Raw genomic sequence first — 14,412 nt, forward strand, 5'->3', positions numbered from 1 at the left:
TCAATACATTTACAATTCTTTATACAACGATGTTTATACTTTTATCCATAGCATATTTTATGTTGTTTTCTGTTTGTAAAAAATGGTACTGAATTCAGTTGTCTGCATTTAATTCTGAAGCAAGCTCAAAACTCTGTTAATCAGGGCCATTAACAAAAGGTGATTTTATAGAGATAAAGACCATGGCTGTAGATAATTCTGTATGAAATAATAAAACATTGCAGTCCTTGTTCAATGTTCTCTGAATATCACCAACAGAAGATGAAATGCTAAAATAATATTTGTAGGGGGGGGGCATTTGAATGTTTCATGCTCTAAAGGAGTGCCCCCATTAGGTCCTGTAGCTGTCTTTGCCCTTCCAGTCATTAGCTGTGCCTCTATAAAGAAGCACATCCCACTTTAATCTCTCTTCCTGAGTAAGCTTAGGAAATGTGTCCTTTCCGTGTTTCAGTTATTATGAATTATTTACATACAAATGCATTGTGAATTGACTGTGTGGTATCTGCAGCAGGCACTATATTATTCTAGTTGCACCCTGGATTCCATCTTGCTGACCTGTAGTGGCATCTCATTTGTAGGAGATGATGAAAAGCTAGCTCTACACACACATGTCCACTATTACCCTATTTTTCTTTCCTGTCTTCATGACCTTGTACATGTAAATGCAATCGTTCTTCTTTTAGCTTATAATTGTTCCTGCATTAGTCAGTGTCTTTAACTGTAGTTTGTCCACTTTCATATTAATATTACACTTTTTACAGGGTATGCCAGTGCTCTATGCTGAGGCAGAGGAAAATAAATGCAGTTAGCAGTTATGATTTGTGGTACAAAATTTATTTGAGGATGAAAACATGTCATATAATGGAGCTCAGTGGCATTTATGCCCCTTTTTTCTTGGTCTGTGGCAGACAGCATGTTTACTGTTTCGTGCAACATTTGCATAGTATATGTCATTTTATAAATCTGCTTATTCTGTTAAGGATCATGAGGATTCAGAATAAAAATGGTGCTCAATGCTATATTTATTCTCCCTTTGTCTATGTCTGATTTTCTTCACTTTCTCTTCTTTTTCATGCACATACAAAAGAAGCGCATATTACCACGATTAAATTGGCCCAGTTTCAGTATGGGTGTGTACACAGCGTGCCCTGTCATGAACTGGACCCCTACCTAGGATTACTTCCTGAATTGCTTTGATGGTACCAGGATAGCCCAAGGTTCTTTGTAACACTGCTCTTTCCTCACTTTTTAAAAAGTTACATCCCGAAATGTCAAATTCTTCTTCTGCTTCTGTCGAGGTTTGGGTCATCCAAATCTAAAATCCAAATAATTTTAAATGTGTAGTTTCCGACTGGATGACCCGGCTCGCAGGGTCCTCGTTGTTGAGGAACCAAGTAGATGGACCAGGCCAAGGGGGCACCCATGTAACACCCAGCTGCGGCAGATAGAGGGTCATTCCTGGTCTGGACTGCGTGTCTGCCTGTTACCAACCTTGATACCGAGCTGTTTCGCTGTTTGGTGGCTGTGGCAACGCACTGTACTGGTGCATGCTCCCCAACCTAACCTGACCTGCAGTTTCTTAAAAGACCACATAACACTGTAAAAACAACTGAAAGTAATTACATTTATCAGATTTAGTTTTGTACATGTTAATTTAAGAGGTGAAGCTATTTGTATTCTTCTGAATTTTTTGCAGCCACTAATTATTTCTAAGAGATTAACAATAACATAATTGTTTTTTCAGGGAGATCGAGGGTTGGTAGGAAACAAGGGTGAAAAGGTAAATTTAACATTATAAAGTTCAACTTAATTGTAAAATGTGAAATGATTTTTAAAACATTTTTGTGATAATAATCACAGTAGAAACAAAGCTGTTTTTGTTTCTTCAGTACTTTGTTTGCCAGCAGACATATTATTTATTAATCTTAAATGTATTATTTCAACATCAGGGCAGTGCACTCACCATCACAGGGCCTCAAGGATATAAAGGCAACAAGGGAGATCCGGTAAGAAAAGTTCACCTCTGTTCTTCTTATAGAAAAAAAATGGAGTAACATCACTGAATAAAGTGTCATTTGACAATACTATGGGTGAAATAATCTTTGTAGGCTGTGTGTGGTATTCAACTGACATTTTTTTCTGGTGCAGACTTCCGGATTCTTCTCTACTGCCTCCAGTGGCTGAACATTTTTCATTCTGATAAGCTGCACCAAAAAGAAGCTTTAATATCATTTATAATTTGAAAACACATATCGCATTTATATATGGACAAACAAAGTTCTTGAACACTGGCTTAAAAAAAATATATGTAAATGTGGTGTAGTGGGTAAGGCTTTGGACTGGAAACTATAAGGATGAGGGTTCAAATCCTGCTACTGACACAACTCAAATGTTGTAGGTTGCCTTGTATAAAGGTGTCAGCCAAATGTTAGGTAATAGTAATAAATTCAGTTTTAGATTGCATAACGCAATCAGTACTCATTTTTCCAATGTGCACCCAACATGTAAGGTAATACATATAAGGTACTAGGTAACGAGTCTCAGATTTCTAATTTCTTATGTATGTATGTTTTTGTGATCATAACACATATTTTCATTTAACATTTAAGCGATAATAAAAAGACAGTCTTTCGATTTCCTGTACATGGCATGAACACAAGTGACAGAGAAAAGTTTTTAATGCTAACAAATCTAACATTCTACTTCTAAAATGATGCTGACTTAAGTAAGCATATACAGTTAATACAAGCTTGGACTGTTAACTCCTCGGGTATCTGGCATGAGAGTAAAATAATAAAACAAGTGACCATTACTGCAGCTTTCTTAACTTGTGTGCCTGCATGCATGCAGTATACCAATTTCCTTGTGCTTCTCTCTAACACAACTACAGTTAGGTTTACTTATTCTCAACACCATAGCAATAAATAAACACCTTGACTTGCCCACCCAATTGAGGTAGTCTGCCCAGTAAAAATAAAGATTTACATTTTCTATAATTGATTATAGGCCATTTCTAGTGGATTATACCATAGAAAAAAAGTGGTCTGGAATGTTAAAAGCCAGCAGTAAATGAGTTTCGGAGTGTTTCTTTGCAGCTGGTAGTCACCCAGTTCTCTTGTAAGATATAAAACTTTTGAATACCTTTGTGGAACCAACTCTTTAAGATTTTAATAAAACGTTTATATATGTATATATATATATATATATATATATATATATATATATATATATATATATATATATATATATATATATTGTGAGGGACGGCTGGCATTTCAGTCTGGACAGGCCGACCCTAAACTGGAAAAAACAGCCTTTGCAGGAAACTACATCTCCCGGTAAGTTAAATGGCAGCTCCCCTGGATAGAAATGGCACCTCGGATTCCCGTAGGGCAGCATGGGACATGGAGTCCATTTCCTCAGCCCTGTTGGCCGCTGTGGGTGACACCAGGGGGAACTCACCAAGAACCTGGGGACTTTTATGATTACGCCACCCCGGAAGTACTTCGGGGTCACGAGGACAAAAGCCTGCAGTACTTCCGGGGCACTTGATGAAGGAAGATGTGGAATTGACCTAGAGAAGAAATACTTCTGGGTCATAGACTTTAAAAGGATTGTGGAAAACCCAGCAGGCGGAGCCGGAGTTGGGTGGGAGTGTGACGGAGCTGCTGGGAGTTGGAGGTTTGTATTATTGATTATTATTGTGATAACTGAGAATTGTGAAGAGTGCTGTGCTTTGGGCACTTTATTGATGAAAAATTATTAATAAATCTTTTTGCTTTTACAAGTGTGTCTAGGAACATCTGTCTGGTGGGTTCAAGGGGGCAACAGCGCCTCTAGTGTTCACAATATATATATTTATTTTTAATACTGGCTATTATTAATAATACACCTACAGATGAACTGGTGCAGACCTTGAGCAGTGCCGGCAGACTAGCTACATTCCAAACATTGAGATGGGCATCTATTTTCATGTGTTTTGAGTTTTCCTTGTTGTTCTGTCAGTGGTTATTTTAAGCCTGAATAGATAATATACTGTCTTTAAAAGTGGTCTGCCACAACCATACACCATATTAACAAAGGCTAGCAAAATTATACAGCCTGTGTCTGTCTCTACTTCAGTGCCAGAGGCAACAGAAACTGAACCAGATCTAGCTACTATAGACTACTATAATATATACTTGACCTACCAGTAACATGTTAGATACCATTCAAAATAAGATTAATTATAGTTATAACCTTGGCATTCATTTTTCATTAATTAAAGGATAAGTGTGGTATTTTTCAAGTTGCAGTTATTTCTTTACCATCATCATATATATTAATTTGCACCTGACCTTTTGCCCTAAATTAAGGATTTTTTAAATAAATTTTAAAAATGTAATTTCTGCTCCTGAAATTTAAACATTATGTCCATGGTGCACCAGTCCAAAGGCGAAAGCAAAAGCCTTAAAACTTACCAAATACATCCATTCTATACAGGCAAAGATTTTACTTTAGGAAAACATGCCTTCCACGTACTTAAGGCATCTTTAAGATAACAAAAGGAAATTGGAAGAAATTTATCACAGATTCTTGTGTTATTTTTCATTGGTTTAGTCAGGAAAGCTTTGTAGCTTTTTATATAACTAGGATGAATGAATCCAGTGTAGTTTGTAGATCGCTACAAAATTTGGCTTAAGCACGGAAACAAATGCATAATGCTACATTAGAACTTTAAAACATTAGAAATATTTAGACAAGAGCAGGCCATTCAGCCCAGCAAAGTTTTCCAGTCCTATCCACTTAACATCTCCCAAAATAACATCACGTTTAGTTTTGAAGATCCCATGCATTCTACTGTTTACCACACTACTTGTTAACTTTCATTTGCATCTATGGTTTTCTGTATGAAGAAAAAAACTCCCTAATGTTTGTGTGAAATGTACTCTTAACAAGTTTCCAGCTGTGTCCCTTGTTCTTGTTGAACTAATTTTAATATATACAACCTTGATCCACCGTATTAATTCCCTTCATAATTTTAAATAGTTAATGTCTTTTTGCATGAACTGAAAAGGCTCCACTCTTTTAATCTTTCCTCATAACTCATTCCCTGCAGTCCTGCAGTCAGTCTAGTCCTTCTTCTCTGGACTTTGTCCAGTGCTGCTATATCATTTTTGTAGCCCAGAGACTTAAACTGCACACAGTACAGTACTGAAGGTGATGCCTCACTAATGTGTTATAAAGCTTGAACATAATCTCCATGGACTTGTACTCTACACATTATGCCATATAAAACTAACATCCTGATAGCCTTCTCATTGGCTTCCTAATTCAGTCTGGAAGTTGATAGTGAGTCGATGTACAGGTAGGTGGTATAACCTGCTTGGCATTGCTGCCTGTCGCACCTCCTCCGGTGCCCATGGGTCAGCTGCAGGGTCTTCAGCTAGGAACCACCATTCACCAACGTTTCGCTCCTTTAATCGCTAGAACGCCTCCTGGTGGCGGAGCAGTGACAGGGACGTCTCCCTGTCACCCCCTGCAGCTGTTATTGGGGTTATTTGTTCTTTCACCAGCTCCTGTGCTTTCTCCTCAACCAGAGCCAAAAGCTGCCTTTCTCTGCCTCTTCTGCCAGATCTTTAATGGCCTTTCTTAGGTTCCTTCCAGTCACCCCTGCGTCCCTCAGGAGGCGTGTGGTTGACAGCCCCACATACCCTCGGCATCCCACCTCCACTGGGTAGATGGTGGTCTTCCAGTCGGCCTCCCTGCACTCCTCAGCCAGCTCGGAGTACTTGGCCTTCTTGCGCTCGAAGGCGGCCTCTATCTCCCCTTCAGATGGAACGGTCAGCTCAATGAGGTGCACCAATCTTACTTTGGTGGACCACACCACAATATCAGGGCGGACAGATGTAGTTGTTATCTCCGCAGGGAACCTCAGCTGTTTGTTGAGGTCAACCCTCATGTTCCACTCTTGGTCGGGGGAAAAAGGCCTTGACATCTCTCTTGGCCTGGTGTAACTTTGTCCCCCCCCTTCCGTGACGAAGCTGGTACAGTCCTCTGATAGTGGTGGTCCTGTGCTGCCCTGTCGACGCCCCTCCAACACCTCAGCCAGTTTCCTCAGGACCTGGTCGTGGCGCCATCTGTAGCGCCCCTGGGAAAGTGCGACCTTGCAGCCTGACAAGATGTGTTGGAGACTTGCATTGGGCGCGTTGCAGAGTGCGCAACTTTCCTCATTCCCAAACCACTGGTTGAGGTTACGAGGACAGGGAAGCGTGTCGTAAGTTGCACGAATCAGGAAGCTGACCCTTGCCTGTGGGATCCTCCACAGATCCGACCAACTGATGTTCCGGCTGACGACTCCCTCCCAGGTCGTCCAGCCTCCTTTTCAGCCGGGCGACACGGCCTTGATCTTGTAGCGCTCTTCCTCTGTCCTCGACACCTCTGCCACCACCATCTCCTTCCTCTCCTTGCAGTTAGCCTTAGACCAGAACCGTGGCGCTTCTCCCCATCCTAGCCCTGCTCATCCGACCTGGACTCTGCCCATGATCTCCTGGTGTTGCAACCTGCTGACGGCTTGGTCAACCTCCGCTTGGGAATTCCACTTCCGGCCAGTGGAAACCATGGCGTTGGCATTCCTCACTGACTGGTCGGTGGATTCCCTTAGCTCGAGCACCAGCCTGGACTTTTCTTGCTTGTAACCCAGACTGATGGACTGCAGTGGGAGCTGTAGTGTGTTCTTCCCAAAGAGGCCCGTTTCGGAAAGGCACCGTGGCAATCCCAGCCATTTTCGGATGAACGAGTTGGCTTTTGCGTCCATCTTACTCACGGCGGATGAGGGAATCTCGCTCATTTTCAGGGGCCACATTACCCTCCTGAAGAGTGTGAACTGATAGCACCAAACCTTGTACTTCCCGGGGAGTTGGCTCCGATCGATCTTTCGCAGGCCATCCGTGAGCTGTTTCATGACGGACCTCCCCATGTGCTTGTCTGACAGATCTGTGGTATACTGCCTTCCCAGGCTTCTGATAGGTTGTTCAGCCAGAAGGGGGATTTTCTCTCCCCCGACGGTGAAGATGGTGTTGTCATTTCTGATTCCCCTTCTGAGTGACAGGCTACGAGATTTGGAAGGTTTTATCTTCATTCTGGCCCATGACATCAACTCGTCCACCCTTCCCAGCAACTGAGATGTACATGCTGCTGTCTGAAGGAGGCTGGTTACATCATCCATATAACTCCTCACTGGGGATAACCTCTGACCAGATGGTAATTTGATTCCTCCAACCACTTGTCTTGCTCTGATGAGGATTATCTCAAAGGCTGCCACAAACAAGATTGGAGAGATGGCACACCCCATTGCAATTCCCACCTCCAACTGCTGCCACCCAGTGGTGAAGTCTTGAAGGGCAAAGCACATCTGCAGGTCACTGAAGTATAACGCTACCAGGTTCTTGACGCAAGGAGGCATGTGGAAGAACTCCAAGGCGTAGTTGATCAGCTGATGTGGGACTGAACCATATGCATTAGCGAGATCGAGCCAAACTACATGCAGGTCGGTCTTCTCCCGCTTGGCCTTCTGGATCTGGTCCCAGATCATCGTAGAGTGCTCTACGCACCCTGGGAAACCTGGAACCCCTGCTTTCTAGCAGCTGGTGTCAATGTAGCCATTCTCTAGCAGGTAGGTGGTCATCCTCTTGGCCAGCACTGAGAAGAAGATTTTGCCTTCCACGTTCAGCAGGGCAATGTTTCTGAATTGGCCGATGTCCTTGGAGTTTGCTTCCTTTGGGATGAAGACCGCTACGGTCCTTTGCCACTACGACTCCTAAATACTTCTTGTAAGTTGTACTTTCATGTTACAGACCTCCCATTTTGTATTCAAATCTAATATTCTTACTTCCTATGTGTAATTCTTTACATTTACTTATCTTCCCAAGCCTGTATGCTGTCCAAGACCCTCTGTAATGATTCAATGGATTATAGATTATGTGCCAATTCATTCAGCTTGGTATCATCTTCAAAATTAACCAGCTTGTTATTTATAACTATCCAAATCAATGTATATATATTAAAAATACCAGCAGCCCTAGCATTGTCCCCGAGAGACACCACTCTTGACTGCGCCCAGTTCTGACAAGGTTCCTTGGACCATACCCCTCTTCTTGTTGGGTTTTAGTCCACTCTTCACCCATTCACACACTACAACCTGAACTCCCACTTCTCATAGTCTGATGCCCAGTCTCTTATGTGGGACCTAATCAAATGCTTTCTGAAAGTCAACGCAAATAATATCATTTGTTCCACTTTGGTCATATAGTTTTGGTGCTTCCTCACACATTTCAGCAAGTTAGTAAAATGCAACCTCCCTCGCTGACCTCCCTAAACGCTTGCTGACTGTTAATCAAAACTCCTGTTCTTGTCATGTGTTGCTCAATCTTTTCCTTAAACGTATGTTGCTTGGATGTGCCCTATCACCCTTTTTATATAATTGGATAATATTTGCCATTCTCCAGTCCTTCGAAATTTCCCCAGTATGGAGTGGCTTCCCAAAAACAGGCGTTAAGGGTTTTTAAATTTTTTCACTAACATCTTTATGCACTTGAGGTTAAATATTATCTGGTCCTTTTTATATGGTACATTTTAGTTATTTTAATCTTAGCAGCACTACATCTGCAATTTCCAAATCACTCATTACCTCCTTAGTAGTCCCTGTTACTGCAGGGAGGTTTCCCAAATGTAAAGACTTCACTTCAGAAAAATGCAAGTTTAGAGCATTCATTATTTCATTTTCTGTATTTTTTAAATGAGCCTTAGTTTTCCTGATGCACTTCACCTCCTCCTTGGCTCTACTTTTACTACTAAAATACTAAATCTCTTTGTTTCATATTTTGCTTTATCTGCAATATTCTTCTCTAACTGCCTTTTAGCTTCCCTAATAACCTTCTTAATTGTTGCCCTCATGCTCTCATATGTCTTACGATTTGCATTGGAGTTATCAGTCTTAAATGCCTTATTGTCATTTTTTTTTCAATTTGTTTTAAAACCTCTGTAGTTTTTAAAATATCCTACTAATTCCAAATTTTGGGATGTACCTGCCCTACATTATATGTAAAACATTTTTTAAACCTTTTCCACTGTTTCTACACTTAAAAGCTGTTTTTAAATAGGAACATTATATTGTGGCGATAACCTAAGTCAACACTTTTTAAAATATCCCTACTGTGTGTTTCGACATTTTAAAATACATCCACAGTGACGTCATGACTTACTCACAGTATGCATGCTAATTTGTGGTTCAAAATGACTGTGTCCACAAGTACGGAAGATGTCACTTAAGCATCAATAAAATACAAAATATCAGTATGACTAGAACAACAACAAATTACAAAAATAAACCCATCTGCTGGACACAGTATGAAAAGTTTGTAAAACTTGCAGAGCAATAAACTTTGAAAATGGTGCTGACGTATTTTTTTCAGTACATTCTATTTTTACAAGTGTTAGCCACTATAATACAATTTCTAAAATAACAGGTTTATTTGTTTTAGGGTGAAAGAGGACCTCCTGGGTTTGATGGAGACAAAGGTGAAAAGGGTGAAGATGGTCCCCCAGGTGAAAAGGTAGCATAATAATTTTGGTCCAGTTGCTTTATCTAGAAAGGCTCACTATGCTGAATTTTAAGTAAATGACATTAAATCATGGAAGCAAAACACCCTTTACTTTGTTAAAGGCACACACTTGTCAATCTGTGTTTTAGCATGTTCATTATCAACTGTATAATGCTCTGCTTTGTTTTAGTTAATTTAGTTGGTTTTTTGTACTATTTTGTTTTTAAAGGGCCTTAAAGGTGAACCAGGTACCAAGGGTGCAATGGGACCATTTGGAGTCAGGGGACCTGCGGGACAAAAGGTTTGTTTTAACATAACCCTGTTTTCATTTGGATATTTGTTTCATGTGTGCAAAGCAGATTATATGTAAGTACTAAGAGAGGGCCTTTTTATATGGTTTTAAATTATATATGTGAAAGAGGAAGGTCTGTTAAATGTGTTAGATGTTTCTCCATAACTCTTGGAGATATATCCTCATGTTTTTAGCACCGTTATTTGTGTGGTAACCATATGTTTTACCTATGAATCTGTGTGGCATATGATGAACCCATTCTGAAACCTGACTATTATTCCCAGATGTGCAAAAAGCAACTAGAAAGTCTCCTGCAATACCTAGAAATTGGTTGTGCCTGCTAAAGAAGAAACAGGCTTGTTCCCATAAGGACAGTTTATAACTATACAAATGCCTTTGAAAGGCCAGTTGAAAAAAGGGTTAGGAAATGATTCAGCGGATCAAAAAAAAAGTCAAAAGGCCAAAACAAAGTTGTTATCAAAAGATCAAAAAGTACCAACCTTCTAGGCAGAATCTAGGTCAAGAACAATATTAGAGTCTGAAACCACAAAGAATATTGAAAAGCAAAATAAAGTATATTTAGAGCTACAAGGTTTAATAGCTATGGTACCGTGAAGCCATATGCAATGTCACATAGGCCATCAACGGTACTAATCAACTTGCATTGCTCACCAAATAATATAATATTTTTTCAGGGGCACGCATTTAGTTACATAAGCAGGTCTGTAAGCGGTCACATTGCCTTAAGGTATTCATTACAACCATTTCTTAAACAGAAGCTAATTATATTTTCTTGTAAGCGCCTTGTTCCATTAGACATCTTTTTTTCCATTTTTTTTTCACTAAAAATGATTAATCTGTAGAAGTGTTTTGCTTTTTATTGATATTAAGCAAACACGAATTATATCTAAGACTACTTATTTTAATAAATATTATTTTATTTAGGCTTGTTAAGCGCTTCATAATGGATTGTTGAAAGGGTCTGATAAATAGACACAAGTACAAATAGCCAAGATTTGAAAAAGAGCAGCACATCCACTCAAAATCACATCTTAGTAACTGGTTTAGATGTTCATTTCTATACACTATTACACCACCCTTCATTTGTCTAAATCACTTGCTCAAAAATAAACATTTTTATAATGTGAATACTGAACTGAATTAAGGACATTTTTGTAACTTATTCATCATCTGCTAAGCTATTAATATTCTATTGAAACTTATGTATTTCTATTTTTGCAGGGTGACCCTGGTGAACCAGGCCTAAATGGTGATATGGTAAGTTAGTATTGTTGCCATTCTTCCAAAAATTATTTATTTTATTGCAAAACTAATGTAACTCTTATGGAATGCTTCTGCTGTTAGGCTGAAAAGTAAAAGTAATCGGTGTGCTTAGTAGCCAAGATGCAGAGCTGTAAACCGTTGTACCATTCATTCACTAAGTGACTCCAAGGCTCGTCCAGTTGTAAAATTACTTTATGTTAAGAAATACTGTGGCTTTGTATAATTATCATTGGAATACGTAGATTGTAAGTAAATGTAAAATACACACTTCAAAATATGTTTTACAAGAACAGAGGATGATATGTTGTAGACATACAGTACTTCAGTGTGTTCTGTTAATGTGCATTTGAGGAGATAAACACTCTAAATATTACCACAAACAGACAATAAATATTGTATGCAGATTATTTTAAAGACACAAAGAACTAGTGGAAGGCCCAGCTGATGTTACAGTTTTATCTTTAAGATGACAACAGTTAATTATTTGAGTTAATTGGTTATCAGCACTTCCTGTGTTTCCAGCAGAAAATCAATTTCTTCTTGCATCTTTGATGTCAGCAAATGTCAAATGACCGAAGCCTATTCAGTGTTAAGTAAGAGCTGAATTGGACCTGAAACAATGTGGTGTCCCGTATCTTTTAAAGAATTCGTCACTGACAAATCAGTAGCTAACTGAGCGATGTACCGTTTTAAATTCAGTCTGCTAAACAAAATACTTTTTTATACCCTTTCCTTCAGGGATTTAATTTACAAAACTTACCTGCTCTTTGTCTTTCCATAATTTAACTTTTTCTAGACATGAAAAAGGTTTAAAATAGATTTGAATGAATTTCTTACTGCAATTGTTTCAACATGTTTTTTTACAGTACACTTCTCACTGGATTCACAAGTCTTTATGAAATCTGTGACTGACTGCTTCAGTAGCATCCCACTCCCACAATAGAAAACTAACATTAAGAGTCAGTAAGATATTAGCACAGAATCTTCCTCTTTCTCTTAAGGTGCTGACTTGTATGTTTCTCTGCCAGGCAAGTAGTAAAACCAGTTCAAATCTTCATTTACTGTAGATATCTACTTTGTACCTTCTCATGAAGTCAACTGGACTACAATTTTTACATAACTATCAAACCATATAGCATCTTACTTTAACCATCTTTTGGGGGCTAATATCCAAAAGTAGAGGTATGTTTTTTTTTCCATTAAAAAAAAATGAAATCATAGTGAATATTCAAATCTGAATAATTGCATAGGCTAAACTTAGCTCAACATATGAGGGATGTTCATGATTTCATTGCTTTTCCATTTTATTCCTAATTCTGACACTATACGCTAATGATAAATGTCACCTAGTAAATTTCACCCACTCTGTTTTTTTAATTGTACAGATATAAATAATCTAGAAGATGGAAATGAGAATTCTTACAGTCATATAAACCTTCACACAAATACACACCCACATACTATGTTTATATGTATATTTTCTTAGTAACATAGTACAATTTGTTCTTTGACATTTAATCTTAAATATTTAGAATGTTCAACAGTACATTGTACAAAAAAAGTTACAACTTTGAAAATTACAGTTAAAGTAAATTTCACAAAAATATTTTCTTAAATTACTCATAAATTGGTATTTGAATGGAGTATTTATAGAAGAATAAGAGATCCATTTAAGCATTATCCTGTAAGCACCATTAAATCAGCATGCACATTATTACATTATGTTATTAATTTTAATAAAATGACATACAGGAAAAATAGTATGAAGTATTGATTTCTTTTGTGAAAAGAAAAATGAAAATGTGCTTGTAAGAGAATTTGCAAAGTTTAAAACCCCATGAGATAAATAAACAGGCACCCAACTTTCACAGTTCCCCACAGACTGCTGTTTTGTGTATATTATAAAGTTCAAGATTCTCATTGTAAAAAAAATAAAATAAAATGTTATTACAAACAATTTACTGTGCTTTAAATTCACCATTTCAAACCATTATAAATTACCACAAATTTTTTACCAAATTCAAAAGATATAAATTGCATTTTCTATTCTATTATTATCCAGCATTCATGTGGAGCTGTCAAGTCAAACTTGAAGTCCAATATATTGTAAGCTATTTGTCAGTATGCATTCATTTCTTCAACTGAAAAAAATGTAAAGCTTCTATATATACAGTAGATATATAATGAAACTAGTTAAAATTAAAATTATGTTCTGAATGTTTGACTTTTATTGCTAAATATAAATTACAACATAAAATATTATGCTTTGAAACTATTTTTCCAGCAATGTGGACATTAGGGAATGCTCCTAAGCCATCGCCAACCAGCTGAAATGTAAATACAGTACCAATACACACTAAAGAAAAACAACTTGCTGCCCAATATTTCTTGCTAAGTATATTACAGAACTTCTCATTATATCTTATTATCTGTATACCACCAACACTCATCATAGCATCTTCCTGTAGAACTTTCACAACCACTGGCCAGTCTTCTTCTTGTCATTGAGCCATCGTCCTCTCAATTCCATGGTCAACAGAGTACTATTGAAGGGCTCTTTATGATCAATTCAACAATCACTTTCAGGCTTACTTATGAAATACTTTAGCAGCACTGGAACTGTTTTTTTTAAAACTCCTCCCTTAGTGACCCCAGGTGTCCCTGAATTCTTGGACTCTAGGCTTTTCCTTAAGGGGGCAAGCAGTTCCATAAAAGCCTCACGGTGATAATAAGGGGATCATTTATAGCATAAGATGTGCCCATTTTTCAATTTTGTGGGCTTGGAGATTCCAGCTGTGTTAACTAAAGCTCAGAACTCTTTTTCCAGTTAATTTAGTATCCCAAGAGCTCCTACATCTGACAACCATTTACATTATAAGGTCTCAATAAACAGAATCATCTTTACAATGCCATGGGCACAAACTTTATAATTACTGATACACTTCTTGCACAGAGATCTTAGAGCCTGTGTCCTGTACTTAATAACCTGAAATATGCCAAGGGTCTGTTTAAGATAGGCCTGAGTTCATACCAGCTTTACTCTATTCTCATAACATTCATTGCGGTCAGTCTCTCAGTTTTGCTCTGTGCAACCTCAGTACATGCTAATGTCACTAAAATTACAAATACAGGTACATAATTAGCGGTGTCCACACATGTGTTTTTGACTAAAATACAAGTTATTAGTCTGGAGTCTGTTGCAATTGTGTAACTGTTGAGTACTCAAAAACAAATCTGTACTAGTAGACTGCCCAG

The 14,412-nt window shown here is 38.3% G+C and overlaps 1 protein-coding gene across 1 annotated transcript in view; it reads left to right on the forward strand.

Moving 5' to 3' along the window:
- Positions 1-14,412, forward strand: part of LOC120534099 (collagen alpha-1(VII) chain-like) — a 171,292-nt gene that overhangs the window by 70,992 nt on the left and 85,888 nt on the right. Inside the window, exons 16-20 of the mRNA XM_039761371.1 lie at positions 1,745-1,780; positions 1,950-2,006; positions 9,522-9,593; positions 9,811-9,882; positions 11,116-11,151. Coding sequence (XP_039617305.1) covers positions 1,745-1,780; positions 1,950-2,006; positions 9,522-9,593; positions 9,811-9,882; positions 11,116-11,151 — 273 coding nt within the window. The remainder of the gene's footprint in view (positions 1-1,744; positions 1,781-1,949; positions 2,007-9,521; positions 9,594-9,810; positions 9,883-11,115; positions 11,152-14,412) is intronic.

This window comes from Polypterus senegalus, chromosome 8, assembly GCF_016835505.1.
Source record: "Polypterus senegalus isolate Bchr_013 chromosome 8, ASM1683550v1, whole genome shotgun sequence".
NCBI classification, from domain to species: Eukaryota; Metazoa; Chordata; class Cladistia; order Polypteriformes; family Polypteridae; genus Polypterus; species Polypterus senegalus.